At 37.8% G+C, this 26,271-nt stretch overlaps 1 protein-coding gene across 2 annotated transcripts; it reads right to left on the bottom strand.

Moving 5' to 3' along the window:
* Window positions 1-154: 154 nt before the first annotated feature.
* Window positions 155-26,194, bottom strand: kiaa1328 (KIAA1328 ortholog). Of its 2 annotated transcripts, none has more exons than XM_089123815.1 (11): window positions 26,084-26,194; window positions 25,574-25,609; window positions 25,239-25,468; window positions 23,486-23,586; window positions 23,261-23,376; window positions 15,472-15,596; window positions 12,569-13,101; window positions 12,210-12,314; window positions 10,359-10,477; window positions 10,148-10,265; window positions 155-515 (listed from the first exon to the last, which is right to left on the bottom strand). In XM_089123815.1, exons 1-11 carry the CDS (start codon window positions 26,136-26,138, stop codon window positions 308-310), a joined length of 1,746 nt encoding a protein of 581 aa, XP_088979941.1. In that variant the 5' UTR covers window positions 26,139-26,194; the 3' UTR covers window positions 155-307. The 2 variants fall into 2 exon arrangements, with proteins under 2 accessions (XP_088979941.1, XP_088979940.1); XM_089123814.1 differs by having other exon boundaries at window positions 25,574-25,615; window positions 26,084-26,183.
* Between the last annotated feature and the right edge of the window lie 77 nt (window positions 26,195-26,271).

Below are 26,271 nucleotides of genomic sequence, written 5' to 3'. Positions count from 1 at the left end.
GACTAGAAATGCATCTTCTTGACTAGTCACTCTCATGAAAATTTCTCATCAGATGATGGTGGCATTACACGTTACAGATTGCAGCAACTGTTCTTGAGAATCTCTTGAAAAGCCTGTAGATTTTTATGGAGCTGTAACTGAATAAACACCACCATTTATTAATAAACACATTTTATTAAGGGAGAAACAACACTTGAATACGTAAAAAAATTAAGACCATAATTATTTCAAGACACTAAAAAGGCAGAATTAAGAGCACATGAATAATTAATGATCATTCAAATGAGTTTGCCACCATTACAAGCCTTCAACAGATGAAAAAGATGTCTTCTAAGATCTCGCTCTCCTCCAGGTCTTGCAAAGAGGACCGACTGGGGCGTAAAGGGGAGAAAACGGTCTTCTGGGAGGACAGAGGGGCGACGAAACTCTTCTGGGACGAGGGATTGATTCGGTACCTCTCTGGGTTAGATACAGGACTAAAAATGTCCAACAGCTCCATCAAAGAGTCATCCCACCTAGCAACGAGAAAAAGAAACATGACTCAGGAAATGTCACATAATTATTTTATACACCAGAACAAAAGTGGACAAGTGGGATTAAAAAGCATAATCATTTACATAGCGCTCTCAGAACGCAACGCATCCTCAGATTCCCCTACATAAAAGCCACATTGTTGCATCTGACTAGACAACAGAGTTCACAGGCTTTGAAACATGTGGCCTAAGGGTGGGTATGAAGAACAAGCCAGCACATTTTTTTTTTCCTAGTTTGGAAGGAAAACTACGAGAGCTGAGCGAGGAGATAAATAAATAAAAGAATAAATAAACAAAGATTAAGCTAATAAAGATTCAACCCCTCAGTCGAGGTGCTTAATAAATTATTCATCGAGTACAGACGTGCACATTTCAGATATAAAACATGAATTCCTAAAGCACGCTCCACTGATGCTGCTAACATAATTCACTGCTCATTCTAAACAGCATTGATTTGCATCCAATGCAGCAGAAGGGATGAGTGGGTATTCATACAGATGTGTGTGTGAGGCAGAAAACGGTGCCATCCACTAAGTGCCTCTGACATTTGAAAGCAGCATTTGCTTCATGGCCATGATAGTGGTGATTACACAAGACACTGAGAAACATGCCATCCACTATTTCCTTCGTGTCTGACACTTTTTGGGTTTGAAATCATAAAAGTATCAGCCAACTACACCAGAAAATGTTTCCACAGAAAGGTAAATAGAAATTAAAGGGTGTCAAATCTTCAAACTTCCATCCTCCTCAGGCAACACATAAGCTCTGTTCCAAAACCAAGTGAGCTCTTTACAGCCTACACCTCTGAAGGCCCCGATATACTTCAAGTGAAATTGAAGAACAAACTGTATGATATCATTTTGAACAAAATCAGGCCAAAACTCAGGCCAAAGTTTGTTTTGTGTGCCTTTCTGGAGTTCAAAAACTTTCCGGAAAAGTTTGCTCTGGCTGGTAAACACCTTCATACTACCATTGGTCTGTGACGATGATGTAATATGTAGGTGTGCTCTGGGACCCTGGCCGAGTAAAAACATAAATACACCAGAGAGCCGCTTTATAGAAATTGAAGTTGTAATTCTAATTCATTATAATGCCAGTGAAAGTCACAGCCTTGCTTTCATACCCGTCATGGCGCTGCTCTGAATAAGGTCTATAAATTCTCATGTTTTTCAAACTTTTGAAAAAAGCTCCAAAAAAGAACTTCGCCGTGAGAATATCGGGGCCGTAAGACAACATCTTAACTGAGATGTCGATAAGCATGCCTGAGATGCCTTAAAATGCTGTCTGGGTAGGCAGTTCACTAGACTTTGGAGCAGAGTTGGTAAATCTGTCACTCAATATCGTATTCTTGCATTTAAATGTGACACATCAAGACGCGTCAACCAATTTGAGATCAAACGTCATTGGTTCTCAGGTGTCACATAACTGATCGTCACTGACATCAAACCAGAGACATGCGCATCGAGATGCTTTAAAAAAAAGGAATGATTTTGAATTAATATATAAATTCCAGCCCGTTTCTCACAAAAGTTATCGTAGGACTACAGGGAAATATAGTGAACAATATACAGTATGTATGACTCCTTTTTAAAGCTACACTGTGTAACTCTTTTAGATTATTCTTAGCTAAAAACAGTTCTTTCAAAAATATATGCGCTCATTAATGTATATTTACTTCGAGTAATAAAAAGTATTCTCGTGAGTGTATAATATGCCATTGAAAATACATACGGGTAAGGGGTTCTAATGTCGGTCGCCATGTTGCCCCTCCATCTCGAAAGTACATAAGCCAAAGAGGGACATACCCGTTAATTCAAGCTTCGCCTTTCGCGTTTACGTTTGAGTTAACACTCATGGACGAGGGTGAACTGGAAGCCATGTTAATCTTGGACTACATTGGCCACCGTAGGAGTTAAAACGAAATCGGAATTGAGAGGAACAGAAACTAATATTCAATGGATGGTCATATACCTTTTCACTGCTAGATGGGGGTAAAAATCACAGTAGCTTTAAGGTGCAGTCACATTAACAAAATGTCTGTAAAATTTCACAAGAAAAAAAAGGTACATTGAAAAAAAGTGTAGAGATGTATGATGCACGACTCACAGAAGTCACTTTGAAACCAAACAGCTTCCTGTTTAGTCAGCGCAGCCTGTGACCAACTTGAATCAATTGCGAAATCTACATAGGAAAATCCTTGCATTCTTATTGAAACATCTGGATTTTGCCCATGAAACAACAGTAAATGTCACAGCACCTTTACGGTGCATTTTTGTCACAATTTTTATTGAATAAAAAAAACGCAGCCAAAACTTTTTTTGAAAAATTGCTGAAAGACCATCTAAAATATTAAGGGTTTGAAACAACATCAAGACTCTCTACTTTCAGGTGAACTGTGCCTTTAAAACCTAAAATTATACCTACTCCTCCCACCCTTCAAATGTCTATTTCAGTTGACCAGGTGAGCACTGAGCAAACTGGTGAATCTCTGCACAGGTAAAGATAAGTTTTGAGGCTGACGGATTGATCCCCAGAGTGTTGAACACATGTTCACACAGCAAGCTCAGTGGGGTTCCTGAGCACCTGTTCCTCATGCTGGGACTGATGAAGGTGCCCTAGCTCTGGAAGACATCCTGCATTGTTCTGCTGCCAAAGATCGGAAACCCCCGGATCCCTGAGGACTACAGGCCCGTTGATCTCACTTCACACTTTACGAAGGCCTCTGAGAAGCCGGTGCTTAGACAGACCACCTGGACCCACTGCAGTTTGTTAACCACTGATACAGCTCTGACCCTGGACTCTGGAGGCAGCGTCGACCATTCACCATAAACAAACCTACATGTGCGGCACTATACTGGCTGTTCTGCCTACTGCCATCAGAAAAAAATAACTATAGCTTGCCGTTTACTGCCTATATGAGAGATTCTTCATAAGATACCAGTCTGCATCCTCCAAAAAAGTTTTATGTAGCGTTATTTTAGTACTGTATTTAGTATTTATCATAATTTAGAAATAAAAGGCCCTTTTCTACCCTGATTTTAGCCCTCGGATTTGAACAATCTGTTGGAAGGGGCGTGTCTGCTGTGAGACTTCAATGTGATTGGCTAACTGAAGTCTTAAGTGCAAACAATAAGTGCAAGTGCAACCATAATCAAAGTTAGCACACAGACTCTATAATTGTTTTGAAATAGCGGTTTTATTTTGCACCAGCAGTTGTAAGGGTTAATGTGGCGAGTTCGGAAAAGGTCGGGTAGAGAGAAACGAGGCTGGGGTGTTTGTCTCTATGTTGTTCTTGTGTTCCGATTATAAATTCAGAAACAGAGCCTCCCTTGTCTGTTGTCCTTAAGACATTAGAGTACTCGTGCAAACAGAGACCATAGTGCAAATAAACAGTCCAGAGATGGGTATTGGGAGACGGACCATGAAGCCTAATTTGTGCGCAATGCACATCATTCAGGGAGCTTGTGTTTTCCTTTCAAATTGGTGATCGCGCGTACTCTGCGTATAGGGAGCAGCGATGTTGAGCGTACATTCTACAGGAGAAGACATTTATCAGACGTTTAGTCTTTGTTGCGCAAGAAATTCTCCGCCATTGTCACGCGATCAAAGAATTGTGATTCATGCAGCAACGGCAACTCATGCTGGATGAGCAGAGCAGACTTTTACATTAGTTTATAATGCTTTTTATTTTTTTATAAAAACAGCAAAACGATAGTTCAGGCGAATGTGAGTGTAGCGGTGGAATATTCTATCGTAATCTCATCCTCACGTTCAGTCATGGCGATATTGCGAGACAGCTTTTCACTCGACGGGAAATCTCGTCATATTTTAGTCTCGCACGATCTTGTGGCACGAGATCTCGTCACACCCCTACATATTAGAAAACACTAATCACAGATAAAGCATTAGAATTAACACGGTTACTTGCATGTTGTGGCATTAGTCGGGTTCATATCTTACAATAAAAGTGTTTGCAAAGTCTACGGTGAAATTGCAATTGATTTACCAAAGAACCCACAGTGAAATGCACCGAAAAAACAAGTAATGCTGAGACATTCACATATTTGAAAATAAATAACCACTTTCCTAGCATTAGGATCCTTTGGAAGGCAATGTTATTTTTAGTCCAGTGATCCTTCTCATTTCACTGATGCGCCAGTGGTGTAGAAGTAGGGGTGTAAAGATGATGTAGAAGTAACCGTTGATCTGATTCTGCAGAGGCCGTCTTTCGTCAAACTGTTGTGTCTTGTGAAAAAATCCGAAACGTGTTGATTTCAGAGCTTGGTTTTGGTTTCGCTTTCAATAAAAGCTGTTTTTGGACTAACAAGGAAGTTTTTTGAGTTCCGAAACATACGTGTCAAAAGATCAAGCTAAACTGGATGTCTCAATGCCTTACCCCTTTAAGTTTTTCATCTAATATTTTATTTCAGCTTTATTTCAATTAATGAAAATTATTTTTAACATCACTGGTTTGGAAACAACCTGTTGTTTAGCGAACGATGATAGTACTTCAAGACAGAGAACCCAAGAATTTAGGCTTATCTTTTGCAAAATGATGCCTTAAAATACTGCCTAAGTAGGTGGTTCAATGTTTTGGAAAAGAGCAGGTATCTTGCCTTTTTATCTTCGTGGCCACCCTCATACTCATGGATGCAAACTTCCAATGCATATTTCCAATTCTTGAACACTGTATCAGCAACAGCATAAAACAGTTAATGTTGACTCCTACGTTGTTTTTGCACTGTTAACCTGTCAAAATATTTTCCAGTAATACATTCATTATCAAGAATGTTTCATTTCACTCTTGCAACTTTACACTGAATGTTTTTGTGCACTCTCGTTGATGTTGCTGTTATTTTATATAAATGGAGATATCTTAATGAAATGACTTTGCAATAAATATTAAGTAACAATAATTATGATCATAAGTAACAAAAGCAAACTTTTGCACTTTATCTGTCAGGTATGTTTCATTTGCTAATGATTACACAACCAGTTACAAGCCTGTTTGAGAAAGAGACCTGCTCACTACATGTCATTAAGCAACTTCATATATTTACTCAAAATAAAAAATTGCTACAAATATTTAATGACATCATAATGGATCAAGCTGCCTAATGTTCTTTTGCTTTTAAGCCTGAAACTTGAATCTAGGTTTCGTTTACATCCATTCCTATGACAATGATAGTAATGTCCAATCCGGGAATCTCATTTTGTCGTTTTGGCGAATGACAATCGATTGCCATCCGACGATTCTTTTGCACATATGCATCAGAGGGAAAGAGACAGAGAAAGAGAGCTTACACTAAGGGTGGATGGCTGCTGGGGTGGGACTTTGGCAAGGCTCCCTCTAGAAATGTGAGAATTAGCATTTTTATTTGTTGATTTATTTAACGGACAGGCCTCTCAAACAGCCATCCATCAACGGACGACATTGCCGATATGAATAATGCATTTCTTACCGCCGGTCACAATCTATAACAAGGGAAGGGGTAGGTGTAGTTTGGGCGGGGGAGGGGGATGTTAGGGCGTTGGTAGGAGGAAATTGCCAGAGAGAATGCTAATGTGTTTGGCAGTCATATTTACCCAAAAGCTTTCATTGCTTTTCACAAGGTCCACTGGTAAATGACCACGAGACATTAATATCACTTAAGAGGAGGTTTGCTAATCTCGAACGCTATCTGTTCATTCAACGGATCAGCTAGGCATTGGGAACAGAGTTCAAGATGCCTTGGGGGGTGGGGGGGTAGTTGAGCTGAGTATTAGTAGTGTAGTAGTAAATATAGTAATATAAATATAGTAAATATATATATATAAATATAGTAGTATAGCAGTAAATATAGTAAATAGTAGTATTTAACTCTCTAGATTATTGAAGAGAAAAAAAACTAAATCTTAAATTCTACAAAAATAATAAAATAAAAAATATTTTTATATTATATCATATTTTTTAAATGAAATATATATAATAAATAATATATATGTGTGTGTGTGTGTGTGTGTGTGTGTGTGTGTGTGTGTGTGTGTGTGTAAAATTTGAAAAATGAAAAAAAAATCTACGTGACTTAATTATCAGCGAAGCTGTCTTCACAGACATTTGCAATGTACTAGACTCTCTACTGGTTAACTCATCAACTCAAGCTTCTACTCTCATCAGCGTGAGAGTAAAATGCAGAGAGGATGAAAGACACTGAAAAAGAATCAGGTTCTACTTCAATAATTCCAAACAAAAGACAGTTTATCAGTTTCCTTTGCCTCTGACTCCAGTTATTTTACTGTTCTCATTAAAAATGTCTGTCACGCCTGAAAGCCCAAACAAATTTGGACCAAAACAGTAATATAAATATCCTAAACATAAAGTACTGACAAAGCTGCATGTCAATTTTCTTTCAAATCAATAATAAGAAGCTGAGGAGAAGCACAGCCCATGGGCAGGAGCTCTGACATTTCTCACTTCAGCTCTATCAAAACAGCCCTGAATTTTTTTTTTTTTCAAATTCCCCTTGTAAAAGTGAAGAGGAACAAGTGAAGTTTACAAGAGATGGCCCAAGTCTGCACTGCACAGGTTAATTTGAAAAGGTGAAGGCAATTTGAAAGAAGGACGTGGTTTGATAAGTGTATTGTTTTCATGAGTCTTGCAGAAGTTGTTGAGTTTTATCAGTCTGACCGCATAATTCATTGCCTTCTCTCTTTTGTGACACTAGCAGTCTACTAACACTCTTCTGAGTATTTTCTTATATTTTCAAAAGGAAATGTGAGGAGCTAGCAATGCAAAATACACCATAATGAATTTATTTAAAGTAATACATATATATATATGTTCAAATCGCAAAGTCTCTGTGATCTTTTTCAATGTAAGGAATTTTACGACAGTTTTATCACCCACCATGAAAATAGTAAGTCTCCTTAATCATTCATTTCCACAAACGGGGTGGGACAACAAATGTGCCAAAGTTTAATAAATTGGGTTCAACATTTCTACCACAAAGTATGAAAAATAGTAATAGTGCTTTACCAAAACTTTAAAATCCCTCAATTTAAAAGAATTAGTCATTTGGGTTCACACACCCAAAGGACACTCAAAGAAAACTACCTGTTTCGGTGGAGTGAAATGTTATGATTTATATATGATATCATGTTATGATAACTAATAATAATTTTCATTAACCCAAACTTTTATCCCCAGGGCATCTTTCTCCTTTTAAGCAAACTCAGTAATACAGTAATTAGTAATACAGTGCTTGTCTATTGATTTATTGCTGGCTGACAGGGACATTCGGTAGTTCTTCTAAAGACTATCCCTGTGGCATCAGACCTGAAGTTGTCCTGGAAGCATCCAACCTCTGGCTTCTAAAAAATAAATAAATAAATGACTCGCATCATTGATTTCCTCAAATCAGGTTTAGTTTTGAATAATGCAAAAGTACCCTCCAGACAGTGGGATACAATAAATTATTTATTGTCTATATATACAGTATATATACACTTTCCATAGTGCAGGTTAGAGTAAATGGTTATCTTGTAAGAGTTTATGCACCTTTTAAGCATTAGTGATTCCCATGATTCTTTTCTAACCGTGTCAAGATTGGCAAAGGCAAGTGTCCCCTTTTAAATCAAAATATGACTTGCATCCCAGATGTACAGAAATGTAATGTTCTATTCCCATTCATCATTTACAATTTTACATAATTTATATTTATTTTTTATACATTTATTTTAATTCCTTTGAAATTCTGTAAAGATTTTCTTACCATTTGAGCAATTTAATATTGCCATGTGCAACACCTTAACTGGAATAATATTTATTCAACTAAAATCTTAATGAATAGACAGTACTTAGGGAGATGTCTAATTAAAGATCTATTTTATTGCCTATTTTATCACATTTTATCCTATTTGACGTCACAATGAAAGGTGAATCCGGAACGGTCACTTAAAATTCAACAGTTTGACTTCCATTTAAAGGGATACTTCAGGATTTAGCATTAAGCTTTGTATTAGTGATAAACCTGTAGTATTTTCAAATTACCATGCTTTCCAACCTCATATCCTCCAGAGACGTGACATATCCCCCATGCAGACTCATCACAGAGACTCACTAGTAGCCAAGACTTGTTGTTTAACTACTGCGCTTTGTTACCGGTAGGCATGGCCTCCTAGGGCAGCGAAGCAAGTGCATTCTAGGAGATATTGTCTTTCATCCACATAAGCCAAAACTACATTTTCTGGCTTTTCTCAGTCTAGAAAGCTCCAAATTCAAAAATAATTTCATATTTCTTCAACATAAATGACCGATTTTAAGTACACCATCTTTCCAGAGGTGAAGTATCCCTTTAAGAGACACATCTCTGCCTTAGTCTTAGTTCGCATTTGGCCCTTATCAAGTTCCCTGGTACAGTACATATTAAGCATTCGCAAGTATTCAATTCCCTGTCAGTTCTGACATTCTCTTGGTATGCCTCCCACAAATATCATGCACACAAAGCAACCTAATTTTCCCAGCCCCTGTAAAAGTTCTGGCTCGGTAATGAAACATCTGAGACAGAAAGAAACATATTAATGCAAAATATTCACCATAACACATAATACAGGGAGAAAAAAGGCAATTACTTTTGAAGTCAGTACATTTTCTCCCAGATATACGCCTAACAAACGACTTACAAATAATCTGCATTTTTCAGAGATGGCGTGTTAAACGAGACATGCTCATACTCTCGCAGTGAGGGTTGGGGGAGGGGAAAAAAAAGACATGCTGTCACATTAATTACCTTTCTACGTTAAAAGAAAACGGTAATGAATTTCCTTCCCTATCCCAGAGTGTGTCTCGCGCTAGCGGTCAGTGATTCATTCTCTGCCTCACTCTTTCTCATTAAGCTGAGGGGAGGCGGCGCATTCTCGGCCCGAGCTGGAAGACTCGGTTCAATTACACCTGCTGCTGGGCCCTGCTACGCCAGCTAATGGGACTCAGCTTGGCTCCTGTCAGCCTCAGCGCTGGTCGGCAAAAATCTTCATTTAACTCATCAAACAGGCCTCGCACTGTGTTGGACCCAGACCAGCTTTCTCTTTTTTTTCCTCTTCGTTCACTTCTTCTTCCTTTTTCCCCGTTTTATTTAGATTTCCCCATGTATCAAATCTCCTTCCTCTTCTCCTCTTTCACATTCTTGCATTAACAGGCTCTATCACAAAGGCAAAGACTCCAAAAACACAATTAATACATGGGCTTGGACCCTGCTGTGCTGTTGAGCCAAAATTGCTGTAATTTCCCTCTTTTCACTCCTTCTTGAATTGAACTTGTTAAATTGTATTTACTGGTATGGTTCTTTTCATTGAGTTTCCTGAAAGCTTATCTCAAGCACCAGGAGTTTTCCCCCATCTTTAAATTGCAACAGCAGCCTCTCTACAGAATCCCAAATTGACAGAGTGGCCACACAAATGGCAAAATTAAATGTTTTGCTCAACTAAAAATACAGAAAGGGTGTGGAAAAACACATTGGCTGTGCTAGACAGCTGGGCAGGACCTAGACAGTCTGTGATGATGACTTAGATGAGTGTATAAAGAAACCAATCCATGGCATAGAAAACAAAAATGGACCCAAGACTTAACCTTAACTCACCTGGAGGCCTGTGGAGTCCTGGGAAGACCAAGAGGAGGACTTTTGGGAAGAGCAGATGTCCGGAAGCTTTCTGGAATCACAGGAGAAGTGGCCATATCCTTTTTGGTAATGGAGATCTCTGCAGGGAGAAAATTATTACATTTTCCATTAAGAAGGTAAAGTAAAAATCAGAAAGGATTAACTTATTGAGCATAATTTCTTGTTAACGTACCTTGTGAAAGCTTGGGTGTAGGTTGCTTAATACTTGTTTGTTCCTGTGACTGTATGTTACTCAACGGTTGTTGAACGCATCTCTGCAGAATGTGTGACTCTTGCCCTTTTATTTCACTGCTGAATAAGAAATAGAGAGAAATATACTATTCTACACCATTTAAAAGTTGGAGTTTCTTACCACAACTTCATTTATTTGACCAAAAATACACTAAAAACAGTAATATTATGAGATATTATTACAATGTAATCTTTTCTATTTTAAAGGTGCAGTGTGTAATTTTTAGCGGCATCTAGCGGTGAGGTTACGAATTGCAAACATCAAAAGTCACGGTAGCCAGTTAAGCATTGAGGTTTCATTACAAGGATAAATTAAGAAATTATGTTTACTTTATTATTTAGTAAAACAATAAATTATTCAGAATATTATTGTTACTCATTCATCATTGTGTCAGTGTTTTATTCCCTGACTTTAGCTAGCTCCTTTGCATGAACAATAACATAGTGACGAAATGCGTTTGTCCGCGGCACAAAATGGTACATTTCAATGGAAGAGGATCAGTGGTGTATATAGATAGAAATGCCTCATTCAATAAAAACATAACTATTCATTAAAGGAGAACTCCGGCGAACAATGAACCTTTGGTCTAATAAAACATCGGTACATAGTCAACCGTTCTCTGAGATTTGTTTTCATGATAATCGATTGTAAAGAGTTTTATCTCTAAAAACTGTTTAGTGTATAATGCTAGTACTGGGGGCATTGACTAAGTAAAAGAAATCGCTAGTTTATACCACTAATAAGGCTCAAAATAGCCCCACACTCACACAGTAATATAATGAGGCTCCATACATGCAAAACGAAGCATTGAGAACTTTGTAAGTGTACAGACCGTTTAATAAGAAGATACTTTATGAAGACAGTTCACTTCGCGTATACAGACAGCAGCCATCTTAAAAAATAGTCTCGATAAGTCGATCCCCGAACGACGTGCTGAGTGATCTGAGCTGTATGAAGTTCAGCGAACTTCTGAACTGTATGAACCGCTTTCGGGGATCGACTTATCGAGACTATTTTTTAAGATGGCTGCTGCCTGTATACACGAAGTGAACTGTCTTCATAAAGTATCTTCTTATTAAACGGTCTGTACACTTACAAAGTTTCCAATGCTTCGTTTTGCATGTATGGAGCCTCAGTATGTTTCTGTGTTAGTGTGGGGCTATTTTGAGCCTTGTTAGTGGTATAAACTAGCGATTTCTTTTACTTAGTCAATGCCCCCAGTACTAGCATTATACGCTAAACAGTTTTTAGAGATAAATCTCTTTACATTCGATTATCAAGAAAACAAATCTCAGAGAACGATTGACTAGGCACCGATATTTTATTAGACCAAAGGTTCATTGTTCGCCGGAGTTCTCCTTTAAGTAAGGTCTTTATACACCACTGAAAACATAATTGTGTATATTATATTGCATTTCTGTCTACAGAGCCTCCTAAATATTACACAATGCAGCTTTAAAATATTTTAAAATGGAATTTATTCTTGTTATGGAAAGCTGAAAAATCAGCAGATATTATTAATCATCAGTGTCACATGATCCTTCAGAAATCTAAAATGCTGAATTGGTGCTCAAGAATCATTTGAAAACAGCTGTGCTGCTTCATATTTTTGTGAAAACTGTCATACTTTTTTATTTTCAGGATTCCAAACTATTCTTTCAAAAACAATTCTCAATGACCCCAATCTTTTGAAAGGGAACTTTTGTATATTTAAAGATTTGTACTTTCGACTTTTTCTTTATCTCTCCAGGTCTTTTTTGAATTCAATGCTATTTTTAAGACAATGTTTACCTGTGTGTTACCTGATCCATAACAAAACAGGACTGTGGACCTTCATTAAAATTGCTGTCTCCATTTAAGGGCTTCTCAAAATCTGTTGTGGTTGCTTGCTGAAGCCTTCAAACGTAAAAAAAAAAAATTAAAAGAATGTTTGCGGTTCAATTCTAGTTATTAACAGAATTTGTAGCATAATGATGATTAGCACCAAAATAGCAAGACTTGTCTCTGTTCTTTAATGAGACAAAAATCATGATTATTGAACAGTGAACTAGAACAATCTCTAGGTGCATGAACGTCTGTGTATGCATTATTAGTTATGTGTATGTTTTACTTTCTACTGTTTAAACAAAAGGCCTGTGCCAGGCTCTTACTTGCTGTACTGAAGGTAAGACTGACGGAGTTGCTGGTTCTGGAGCAGAAGTTTCTCTTCCTGTTGAACCAACCGAGCTTGAATTCTCTCCCTCTCCATCTCCAGCTGTTTCTTCTGCAGGAAAAGACACTGCCGTTTCTCTTCCCAGTTCTCCTGACCAGGAGGCGGAGCAAGTCCGTTTCGATTAGCACCACACATGTTGTCACTCTTCATTCTGTGGCACTGACGAGAGCACTTGGGTTCAGAGGCACCAGGCCGCTTCAGAGCATCAAAGGCCGAGGGCTCCCTGTTGGAGAAGCTGGGATCACTATGTCCACCTTTAAAATTGTAATTGGTGTGCTCATCATGAACACCACAGTTCTGCTCGTTGCTGGACGGTGCACTAAAAGGTCCTGTTGAGAAAGAATGAGTGCACTCCACTGACCCACCTCTCTCAGTTCTACTTCCTGATAAAGAAAGGTCCAAGTAAGAACCATCTAAAGCAGTTCCTCTCCCACATGAAGACCTCCTGGGCACCCCTTCACTGCTAGGAATCTGTGGGATGAAGCAGAGGTAGAAAAAGTATACGTCACCTCTGACCTTTTAATAATGTAGTAACAAAGTAGGTTTTACTCAGGGGAGTCAGAGAGGGTGGGCTCATCCCAAGAGGACGCAACAACCCAAGGTCAATCACCGAAGAGATAAACATTCAGGACAAAGGAGAATCGTCTGCCTCTGAGGGGACAGAAATGGGCCACTGACTAATTCAAAAGGAGGTCGTGGAGCATGTAAACATGCATTACTCACAGCCAAGGTTTCAGAGAGGACAAGCTCATTTCCCTTATACAAGCTTAAGATGGAGGGTGCACAGGGTGCACGTTCTAAACTAAAACAACGTACGGGTTTTACAGTGTCGGTTGGTGAGTTTTATTTTGTTTCAGCTTTAATATTTTTAGTGACAGTGGTTAAAAGGGGATGGAGTTAAAGATGGAACTTCTCTGAGAGGGTTTTGGTGTGCTGACAGGTTAACAGTTCTAGATGCTAAAGTGTCAACATGCCAAAACTCCTCTCTGAGAGGCTGCTTCTCTAAATCCATCCTCTTTAAAAGCACCGCCGATAGAGCCATCAAAACAGAGCTTTTGTGACAAATTTACCTTCACCACATTTCAAGGCAATAAATGTTGGACTTCAAATTCCCTGCTGTGAGCAACATTACTATTATTATGAATAATCTTTCTTAAGATCTACTGTATGTTAATTTTGAGCAACAAAAAAAGAGGTCGATATTAAGGTTTTTTATTTGTTGAATTATCAGTTAGTTACCCTGTACAGACCAGATGTGTCACTGGTCGTCATGAAAGATTTACAAGAGGTCATAAAAGTGGTCAGCAGGTTGAAATAAATAAATACACCATATTTGAATAGGGGTTCTAACTAAGGGTTCTTTTCATATCACTAAATATGAAATACCTCGTTTCCCCCAGGTATGGGGTGTTTGTTATTCAGAAACGTAAAGTGCAGTTATTTTGGACTATTTATATATCACTATTTATATTTTTTTTTTATAAAGTTATTTTTATTTTTTTTATGAAAATTGAGAATTGGTATGAATATTTATGTTGCAAAAACTGTTCCAACTGTGTGTTCAAATTCACATAATAAAGTCACATTTACCTGTGCTTCAATATATTAGGCCCAGTCAGACCATTTCAGATTTTTACTTGCCCTGTAAAAAAAAAAAGTTCTTGCTTTCATTGTTTTTGACCTCGCAAACAGTGCTTTAATATTTTTAGGTAGGTCTATGGATATATATAGAAATTGAAGTTATTAAACACTTCACATGCTTCACAACATAAATTATAAATTAAATATAGATTAATCCTTATTAAAGATACAAATGTTATTCAGTCAAGAGCAGTAATTTTCTCTTTTTATTTTGTTCTTTGACTATCCATAATGACAGTGGGTTTATTAGGCTGCAGTCACTTTAATACATTCTGCACAACACAAATCTGACATGCATCCCATTTTCTCACTTTTTGAGTTTAAGACTTTATTTATAATTTATATAATTTAAGACTGGCGAGGATGCGACAAAATGGACATTTTGCGCTAATATATTTTTAACGTGGTAAACCGAAAAAAAAAATCTATAATTGCATGCGTTAACTCGTTAATTTTGACAGCACTAGTAAAAATACATACGTACATACATACTCTGCAACACCAATGAATTTAGCTGATGTCAAAACAACTTCAGATTGATAATATTAAACTGTGGCATTCATTTTTCCTTGTCAAATATTCTTTCATTTCTAAATGTCATATTACAGAAGTAAAATGAATTATGTATGCCATTTCATTTCATGCCAACCTTGGTGGTCTTATCTCTCTCTTTGACCATGTGCAAGACAGAGGGACAAATACAGGAAAAAAAAAAAATCTGTAGCTGGGAAAATGACACAACTGACTAAGCACAATTTAATCTAGGGAATTACTGGTGGACTTCCATAAGCCTGCAAACTGCAGTGAGCAGTTATCGTCATGTATTCAAGGTCAGTCTTGTACATTAAAATAAATATATATAAAGTCATTCTAGATAAAAGTATCTTACAAAAGTGTAATCGAAACAACATCAATTCACCCAATATTTGCTTTTAAAAGAAAAACTGGGTTTGCATTCAAAATTTCAAATGGCCAAATATCAGCCGATAAATTGGTTGGTCTGCCAGGTTATAAAGATAGTGGGCTATACAAATGAAATTCTACCTGCTATGGTTATACAATGCTGTGACTGATCAGCTAAAATTCCAACATGGCGTAAAGGATAAAAATTCAGTGCACGCACATGTTCAGTCTGAGCCATTTGTGGCGTTTATCTATCGCTCTCTCCCACACACAGACACGCTCTCTCTTAGTACTCACCTTGCTGTGGGAGCAGGACTGATTGAGCAGTGTGATAGACTTGTTGAGTTTCTCTTGCTGTTGGGAGAGGTACTGCTGATAGAGTCCCAGCAGCTCCTGACACTCTCGGTACTGGTTCTGCAGGCCTGTGCCGTGGGTCAAGGTTCAACACGCACTGAACAACTCTGTCACTGTTCCCACTTAGACTAAAACCCTCTCTCCTTCCAAGCCAAACATGGTAATCCATTTCCCCCAATGTAGTATTGCCAAGCTAATGCTGAGCAGGCAGGAGACTGAAGGTACAAAAGGAATACAGAAGGTACTCCTAGGTAAAAGGAAAAAACCTCCCTCAAGGTAGTGCCCCAAAGGTAATTAGTAACTGTAAAATCAGCTGTATGTCAAGGTAAACACTCAAATATATGCCCAAAACCGATATCATCAAGCTTGAGAGGTAAAACAAATAACATTTCAAGATTGGTCAACGTCAGTGATAAAAAAAAGGACAGTACAGTAATTAAAACACCAGCTTATCATTTTGAGGAATTTGGTGTTTTCCATAAAAGATTTGAGATGGGTTTTTTTTTTTATTCAGATAGCTAGGCAAATTTGTTTTGATTAAATTATTTTATAATGTTTTTCAGAACAGTATCAGTAACAAGCAACACTGAATATGGTATAAACCAAGGGTAATGGTCATAACCAAAGGTTATAATTAGGATAGGTTTTTTTAGAGAATGCCAAAAACTAAATCTGTATCATGCAGTTTTGTTAAATAAAATTAAATAAAATACAACCAAAGTCCCTTTAAGACAGGGTATGTCACTCGGTGGCCATCTTTGAAACACCTCTCAGGCTTGCAAATACAGCTCCTATCTCTTTGAATGCGGAAACATCAAATTCTCCAAAACTCTTCGCCAATCTTACGATTAAATTTCATATTTGAAATCACCACTGACTCTGACAACAACTGCCTCATATTTTGTTTCTAAACGTTCGAATCATGACAGAAAACTAAATTTTTCAGGCTGGATCAAGCTAATGCGCATGCGCAGTGGAAGCTGGCATCTGACCGTTTCTATAGGAACCGGAGCTTCTAACAGCAGCTGCAATGACGCGATGACTCTACAAATCAGTGATTAGCTTATTTAGTGGGCGGGACTTATTCCACTATATTGATCATTGCACTTTTCCCCATTCAAAACAATACGAGTGACACATCTTGTGTTATTCTATAGTCTTTGATATAACTGGCCAGGTACAATTGAAACATTCTAAAAGAAAAAACAACTGAATAACGCTGCGTTAACGTGCTATTTTCCACTTGTGAACAGGTATTTACCAGTGTGTTGCGTTCAAGTGCTTTTGTTGTCGTAATGTGGTAAAAAGATGGAGATCCAGACCTGTTAAGATTGCTTAAGTCATCTGCAACAGCAAGAAAAAGATTTATCAAAACTCAAAAGTTAAATAATATGCTGTATATTTTCTAGATAACATATATATATATACTGTATATATATTCACCATTCACGACTCTCGCAGTGCTCTCCGCCATTTTGAAAGGTCAGGTCAAAGTTTATCTCATCTTGGCAACTCGTCCATCACAATATTCTACGAGTTGCCCAGTGGAAAATACCACATGAGGGGGTGTTCATGTGCATTTTCCACGTCAGCTTTTGGTATTTACCATTATTACCATAGCACATGAACGCACCTTAAGTTTAGGTGACAGAAAAAGCTACAAGAACTTGAAATATATAAAACAAATTCTCCCACAGAGAGCTCAGTTATCCAGTGTCCTCCTTATATCAAAAAGAGGAGACCAGTTGGACTTCTACTCTGGCTCCTGACATTTGAGTCTCTCTGGCTGAATCCCAGCCGCCAATACCTGGAGTCATGTTTGTGACTTTTTGAAAAAGTGCACAGACAGAGAAGAAAGCGAGAAGAGACAGCAGAACTGCAGAGAAGAGATAGAAGCGTTTCTTCGGGGTGAGGGCTTCACACACTCCTCCATCTGGGTCCGGCTGGGCAGGGACGGGCAGAATGCCAGACTGAGAGACAGAGAGCTGGCACGTATGCAGCATTGGGCAGAACTCAACTGATCTGGAGCAGAACCACAGCCACGCCGACTGCGCCGACTAATGACAGTGTGACGTACGCTCTCTTACTCTCACACGCTTTGCAGAAAACCATTCGGTAGATCTAATTTTCCAACGAGGAAAGCAATAATGGAAAGCTACTTTTTTTTGCTCTTTCTTCTTAATAATCAGCCTAGCTGAAGAGCACAAGCGCTCAGCGATCATTATAATACCTCAAGGCCCATGAACTCAAAAGGGGCAACACAGATCAAACCGACTGAAAGTTAGAACGATATAGAGATTATTTATAGTCCTCATATCTCCGTTATTACAATGTCAATAAGCACTAAATCCAGGCTCTGCTCAACAGCCTCTCAATCCAATACCCATAAGATAAGCATGGTAAATCTTACCTAAAAACAAAGGCTAGTATTAAAATCTCCAGAATACTGCACGATAGAAAAAGGAAGAGGAATTTCATAAATACAAAAATAATAACCCACAAAGGATTAGTGATTGTTACCTTGGTAAAGGCAAGGTGAAGTGGTATAATCACACTGGTTTATTAGTATAAGAACAAACCAGGACACCAGTGCTCAATAAATAATTAAAGTATAATATAGTAAAGTAAATAACTTCCTTAGAGTTGCCAAGCAATATGCTGCAATAAAGGAGAATTCACCCAATAACAAAAAAACTCTGTCATTCTTTATTCCAGCAACTCAATGGTGTCCAGTGTTGTCTTGAAATATCCTTTCTTGCATTTCACAGAAGTCAGTCAGTTAAACAGGTCATAGAGGACAAATCAATTATTCAATTTGTTGTGTTCTCCGTTTTAGCTTGCATCTTAAAGTAGTAACGTTTTGCTTGATTACAAACTACATTCAATATTCACACACAATATAAATTTGTAATATAAAAGATACACTAATAACACTGATTCAGTGCTGTCAGTTTGAATGAGAAGCAGGCCTATAATTACATTTAGCCATACAATTACTACAAATTACTAACTTTGTGTTAATGCTCAGTTTCAGATTTATTAAATTGATCAGACTATTAGAAACTAAAGTTAAGAACCAAGAGAGTGAGTGGTTCTAATGTTCCCCAATTACCACAAGTTTAATTTGGTGATTAGAAATGTAATATAAGGCCTCTGATAAGTCAAATTTGCAAATTCCATCTGCTACCATTTGGTTTACCCCAATATTATTTTTTTAAAGCAGATTTCTTTTCTTTTTTTTTTTGGACTGTATCAGATCTATTATCCAGGATAATAATAATAAGAAGAAATGTTTCTTTATCACCAAATCAACATATTAGAATGATTTCTGAAGGATAATGTGACAATGCAGTAATGATGCTGAAAATTCCTATTTGCCGTCACAGGAATAAATTACATTTTAAAATATATTTAGAAACTGTCTTTACTGTTCAAATAATTGATTAAATAAATGCCTTTTTATAAATGTTTACACAACCCTTGCAAACAGGAGTTTGACATCCTGCATGCACAGGTCGCAAAAAGAAAGCGGATCCACAAACTGATGGTCGATTGCTTGTTAAGAACGTGGGTAAAAATATCTTATCTAAATCAATCAGGTTTATTATTATACCTCATTCAAGTTCATCAGTCAACATCTGACTGTCTACAATGAGAGGATACAAAGGCGATATAAAATCCTGAGGAGCCGACATACAATGTCCTTTATGACAGCTGCATGTCAAACCTCTGTATGAAATGAGTAACTGTTCAACAAGGACCCTTACCATAAATAGGCCTCTCATTTGTAATGAGAACGAAGAGCCTGTCTCGTAGATAGAGTGAATCGCACGCAGGCATCTACCTCGCAGCTGACGAGAGGCTTCTGATACTCTGATAGACAGGTTGGGCGTAAACACACATATTAATACATTAACAGAAGGGCGTGCGGGAACGCTCAGCGCTTGGTAATCTGGAGCGACTGGAGCGGGACTGATAAGATTCTCTCTCGCTTCCCACCGCGCAGGCACCTCTGTTGGCTGCCGGCCAATCAGAGCTCATTCCGAGGGCCTACATCAGGAAAAAAGAAAGCTGCAGGCACGGTGTGTCTCCACCCCCCATCCAAAAATACACAAAATCAGAGTTTGCATTCGATATTTCAGACAGGCGCTGTCAACATGATTCACTCCCCTGTCAGCCCGGCGCAGAAATAAAATAATGAAATCCACCTCGAGGTAGAACAAAATTGCGCCGAAGAGAATATTTTACGGGGCCACTCGGCAGGATGGTCTGCGTGTGTTAGGTTGAGAAGTAAATCGATAGGAGGACAGTTCAGACAACCGCACACTTCGATTTAAATAACAGTGAAAATGACTCATCAAGCCACTGATGATTTGATTATTTATATATCACGGGGCTTCATTTGCTGCGAGCATGTGGTTTATTACTTCCAATTATTAGTGTGTCTACAAAACTAATTGGTCATAAACAATATGCAAGCAGCGGGTTTGTGATTAAGTGCCATTTCTGTGAGGGCTTATGCCCCACCTAAGCTCATCCAGCCAGGATGCACGGATTCAGAACTAGTCAAACAAACTATTACAAAAGGACTTCTGCTCCTCTGATCCATCCGAAGCGTTCAAAAAAGCGACCATGCAAACTTCAATGAGATTAATATTATTGATGAATGCATTCAACTTCCCCTTTGTGTCTCCCATGCTTCTTGATGTAAATTCCTTGTGAAGAACAAAGATTGCGAGCTTCTCGGTAATAGAATCTACCGCTCAGAGACGTGGTGTAGAATGCCAAAGACAGGCTTGAGAAAAGTCTAATTTCATTCCGTACACGGGCTTCAAATTCTTCCTACGCACAGAATGTAACTTATAATTTTTCTCCCCCTCCTACGGAGATATTTCCTCTTGATAATCGCAATCCCGGCAGATGAGATGGAGACAATGCGAGCAATTACTCCACACAGAGCCTCGTGACTCAGTTTGTCTTTTTGCGTCCTCCTTAACCTTTAAGACCAGCTCTGTGGGCCATCATCTGTCTGATACCTTTCGAGACCGCCCTGTCTCCACAGGGGGCTTTCATACAGTTTGTCTTGCACTACAATCTCTTTTTAATGGAGTTTTGAATTTTAGTGGAAATGCCAGGCCGCGGTGCCAAAGTGCATTTAATTGAGTTGAGCTCGCCTAATTTCTGAGCTCGCCTGCCAAATCTGCAATTTAGCAGCCTGCGATTGCTCTTCGTATTTCACAGTGTTGGACGAAACTGATGGTTCGCCATGTCTTTTGACCAAAGCAAGATCACCGAAGCTGGCAGAGCCGCAAGGAAAAAAAGGGAGCATCCGAACTGTGCGAAGTTTGTGATGTGCCAGTCGGATGACAGGTTGGCACGAGAAGAAACCCACGCCGTTCCCAGTGGTCATGAGATCAGTGCCAGCTCTTTCAATTTCAAACGAAAATTAAAAGCATTTCAACCCACACCAAGGACGGGTCTGATCCCTGAGCTCAAAAACTGGCATCTAAAATAGTAAATATTAAACCTAACACAGTGTGCGTTCTCTTTGTCGTTTGTTTGTTACATTTCACACAACAACCCTGCTGAAAAATCCAGCTAAAACCAGCCAAGGCTGGTTGGCTGGTTTTGGCTGGTCTCCCAGCCTGGTTAGTTGGTTTATCAGGCTGGTTTTAGAGGGGTTTTGAACACTTTTTCAGCTGGTCAGGCTGGTCTTAGCTGGTCAAGTTGGTAGCCAGGCTGGGAGACCACCTTAACCAGCTAAGTCAGGCTGGGAGACCAGCTTGACCAGCTAAGCCAGGCTGGGTGACCAACTAAAACCAGCTACTTCCAGCTTAAACCAGCTAAGACCAGCCAACCAGCCTAGGCTGGTTTTAGCTGGATTTTTCAGCAGGGAATGCAGCAAATAAAGCCCATTTCATCTTTAATGAAATTCAATATTTAGAGTAGTCCAATGTGACGCATATGCCAAAGAAACTGGATCCCTCCAAGTACAAGTGTAATTCAACAACCGTCTCAATGACGTCCTGTGGTTATATTGCCCCTACAGCAGTCACGACGAGGCTGAACATGAATCCAATGCTTAGACAACACTGCCCCCTGTCAGTCGAAAATACAAAACAGTCCTTCCCTTTCTCCAAAGAGTGGACTGTGATTTAAGTCACCACATAGTGAATTACACTACCATTCAAAAGTTTAGGGACAATAGGTTGTTTTTTTTTTTGCTTGTATTGTTTGTTTTAAAGAAATTAATACTTTTATTCAGCAAGGATGCACTAAATTGATCATTGGCCTGTTGCATGAAGCCGGTTTCAGCTGCTACCCAGGTAAGTTTGAGATTAGTTTGCGCAAACTTTTTCAGACACAAGATTGGATTGGTTTTAGCAGGTTTCATCACCCCATGTAATGTACACGACACTGCTAACCTGCTCCTGACCAAGTTTGTTTGGAGGGGGGGGGGGTTAGAGATCGCAGACTGGACCAATTAGCTGTGAGTAAAGTGACTGTACTCTAATTACATATAACTGTGTATATATATATATATATATATATATACAGGGGTTGGACAATGAAACTGAAACACCTGGTTTTACAACACAATAATTTGTTAGTATGGTGAGGGCCTCATTTTGCATCCAAATACAGCACCAATCAATCTTGGGAATGACAGATAGAAGTCCTTCACAGTGACCAGAGGGATTATGAGCCGTTCCTCTTCCAGAACAGTGTCCAGGTCACTATATGATGCTGGTGGACACGCTCCTCCAAAACACCTCAATAATATTTAGATCTGGTGACTGTGCATGTTCAACGTCACTTTCATCTACATCAAACCCTTCTGTCACAAGTCTTGCTGTGTGTGTTTGTGCATGATCATGCTGATACACGGTTTGAGCATCAGGTGCCCATGATCCTCAAGAAGGGTTTGGTAGTCCTCGGCAGTGTCGTGTCCATCAAATACAATCAGGATTGTCATGATATTGGAGCTCATCACTGATCCACCCGTGCTTCACTCTGAAGATTGGTCGCCAGGCATATAGATGTCAAACCTCCAACATTGGCCAGTGTTTCAGTTTCATTGTCCAACCCCTGTATATATATATATATATATATATATATATATGCAATAAAATCTGAATGTTTATAGTGAAATCCTACTAATATGTCACTTGCCTAATATTTTGGAACACATTGTATATATTTTTGGAAACATTTTACAATGAGGTTCATTAGTTAACATTAGATAATGTATTAACTAACAATAAGAAATACATTTGTTAAAGTATTTATTAATCTTTGTTAATGTTAGTTAATAAAAATACAGCTGTTCATTGTTTGTTCGTGTTAGTTCACAGTGCATTAACCAATGTTAACAAGATTTTAATAAAGTATTAGTAAATGTTGAAATTAACATTAACAAAGATTAATAAATGCTGTATAAGTGCAGTTCATTATTAGTTGATGTTAACTAATGTAGTTAACTAATGTTAACTAGCAAAGCTTATTGTAAAGTGTTACCTTTTGTTTATTACCAGAAAAAAATAACTATTGTGAAATAAAAAACGTATACAATAATACGAGATCAATCATAGTCACCACCCTCCACTGACTGTTTGCCATTAAAATGTAATTGATGTTAATTTGATGTGATTGATGGCAGCTTTTCATTTACATGAAAGCCTAAAACCTAAACTCGATAAGCATTCTTACTGTTTCTGTTGCAAAAGGATACTTTCTCTCTCTTGGACGATGAGCTGGTTTTGTTGCTCTAATTGCATGATTTGTTTCTCAAAGGTTTCCTGTTCATCCCTGAGTTTCTGTACAGATTCCTCTTTTTCTTCACTCACTCTGAAAAGAAGCACGTAAACAAAATCAGATCCATGCACAGTAAATCACATTGGCTTGAGGTGCACTGTAATCATTCATTCATCAGACCACTATAATGAGAGGGCTTTACCTGGCCAGCTCCTGAATGAGATTGGCAATCCGACGCTTGTCCTCTGGGCAGAGATCCTTCAGCGATGGCTTACTTTTGGCTTGGGCAGCGCTGAAGAGAGTCTACAATCCAGAACAGAAGATTTCAAGTACAAATCAAATAAACAAACCTGGATAGGTTCTTTGTACATCCTTTAAAAAAGAACCTGCCAATTTAATACCGTCAACGATAGTTCGATTTTACATTTCCTGAAGGAAAAATCAGTTCTTGCAAGGTGATGTTTGATACAGACAAAAATATATGCAAATATATGCAAATATTACGTTTACATACATATATATAATGCAGAACAAAACAATATCATTGACAAAATCAAGAACTTGACTGGTCTTATTGAAAACCTGAATAATTTAGTTGATTTCAGGTTCACTTTACCCTGATTAGATGCATTTCTTTAAGAGGCCTTCACAAAACACATGTTTTTACATTAACAAACAAAGGTTTTCAATATTCATGGCACAAAACATGCAAATATTTATGTACAAAATATCTCAAATCTATCCTAATTAAAGCACCACTGCTGTAATTGTAAAATAAATAAATAAATAAAAATCCAAAACTAATTGGTTGTTGGGTTAATTGTGATTAGTAATAAAAACTAAAACATAATATAGCCTAACAAGTCAGGTAGGGCTGTGAAACGATTAATCGTGATTAATTATGCGTTTACATAATATATGTGTGTGTAGTGTGTATTATTATCTTGTATATTATACACACATATGCATGTATATATTTAAGAAATTATTTGTATTATCAAATATTTATATTTATGTATATTAATTTTGTGTAAATATAAATAAATTATATACATGCAAATATTTCTTAAACATATACATGCATGTGTGTGTATTTATACAATATAATTATACACACTACACAAACATATATTATGTAAACACAACCTTTCATTTTGGATGAGATTAATCGCGATTAATCGTTTCACAGCCCTAAAGTCAGGACATAATTTGGAAACATTAGCATGTTTCTCAAAAGCTCCAAAAAGCTTTGTAAATAGATAAACAATAAAAGTTTCTCAATTTAATTTTATTGGATATTTTTGAATGGATGCTGGAGTGGATGTTGTAAAAGCAGTCAATAGGAGACCAGCATCTATAGGAATGTCCAGAGTTCAATTATAGGTCAAAATTAATATTTTTTTGGATTTATAAAATTTTACATTTAAATTAAATATATAAATATTACATTTATTTTAGTCACTGCATAACTTTCAAAACTCCATGTGTGCCATTTCATAGTTTTGATAACTATATATTATTAAACATGGAAATTAGTAAAAAATAAAGAATGAACAGACTTTTGACTAGTTAATTGTTTGGAGTAATTAATTAGAGACACACAGAAATGTAAATTATCAGGGATGAAAAAGGTGATAATGATGCAACCAGCATAAGGAGGTTGAGAAAAATATTAAAATGATACCGATCCAATTAATTCCAGAGAAGTACAAAATAATATCCCACACTACATTTTTTTCTGATTCGAAAAAGCCATTTCCCTCGGATGTGTGACAATAGGGAAGAAAAGACAATCAATTTCACGCCAACTTGGAGTGTTTGGTGAAATCCCACAAATTACTTAGTTTTTTCTGCTAACAGTGTCAATTTAGCATCCCTGCAGACAATTGTGAAAAGTCAAAAGCATTTCACCACACAAACAGAAACACTGTAAATATTCATAAGTCACTGCTCACCTGAGCTGAAGTCAAAGGAGGAAGGTCTGGTTCTGGTTCTGGTGCAGGTGTAGTAGTTTTGGATTTGGTTACAGTAGAAGGCAGCTTCTGATCTGAAGCTTTTCCCACTGCCATTCCCAAATGCAATCCTGGTTTCTTGCCACTTTTATCCATGCTGCCAGCTCTCCTTTTTATCCTTCCCTCTGTATTATTTGCTGAACCAAACTTTAAGCCAAGGTTCCTGCTCATCCCTAAAAGAGGATGGGAGTGAGTTTTCAAATATCAAACATGAGGAGCCAGAATGATGAACAGGATATTTTAATAGGTTATAACAGAAACAGACTAAATTTACTCACCTGTAACAAAAACCATGGGCTGTCCCTGTTCTTCATCTGATTATATGCAAATTGAAGGAAATACAAGAGAAGCAAGAGAAAGCCCCTAAGCCTAAAATAAAACATAAAAGGAGCCAAACAGTCTAAAAACATATTATTAAACAGAATTACATAAGACTAAAGCATTAACGTTAGTACTCCAATCTATATGATAAAATGCAGTTAGCCCCAATGTGATGATAATTTTACAGTTCTAGGGATTTGTACAACGTTCACTGTCTACGATCACTCTATGTGTCTTTTCAACAATAATACAAATTAAATTCAGAACAACTGCAGCTTTGTGTAACTTACGTTACTAAAACTAGCGTTCGGTTAAACTGACAATGAAAATCCGCTAATAAGTTATTAGCCTCCCTTCTCTCATACACACTGGCCACGGTTTACCTTTATGCTTTCCAAACCAATATAATATAACTAATTTAAACCGACTCGTCGAACAAAAATACGCAAAAAACGTGAGAAGGATACTGTCATGAATCCAGTAGATTCCATTGCCATTTGCGCCCTCAGCAACAGACGCCATACTGAAACAACCGCCACTTCCAGCAGGAGCCTCTCCTATTTTTCATCGTTGGTGAGTCTGATTGGATGACATTAACTTGCTTCGCCCGCCCATCCGGTGTACTATTGGTCAAATCACTCATCTCTCACTTTCT

This window comes from Pimephales promelas, chromosome 19, assembly GCF_988280905.1.
Source record: "Pimephales promelas chromosome 19, fPimPro1.hap1.1, whole genome shotgun sequence".
Taxonomy (NCBI): Eukaryota; Metazoa; Chordata; class Actinopteri; order Cypriniformes; family Leuciscidae; genus Pimephales; species Pimephales promelas.
The sequence above is the reverse complement of the archived record's forward strand: the minus strand, read 5'-3'. Positions and strand labels throughout refer to the sequence as shown.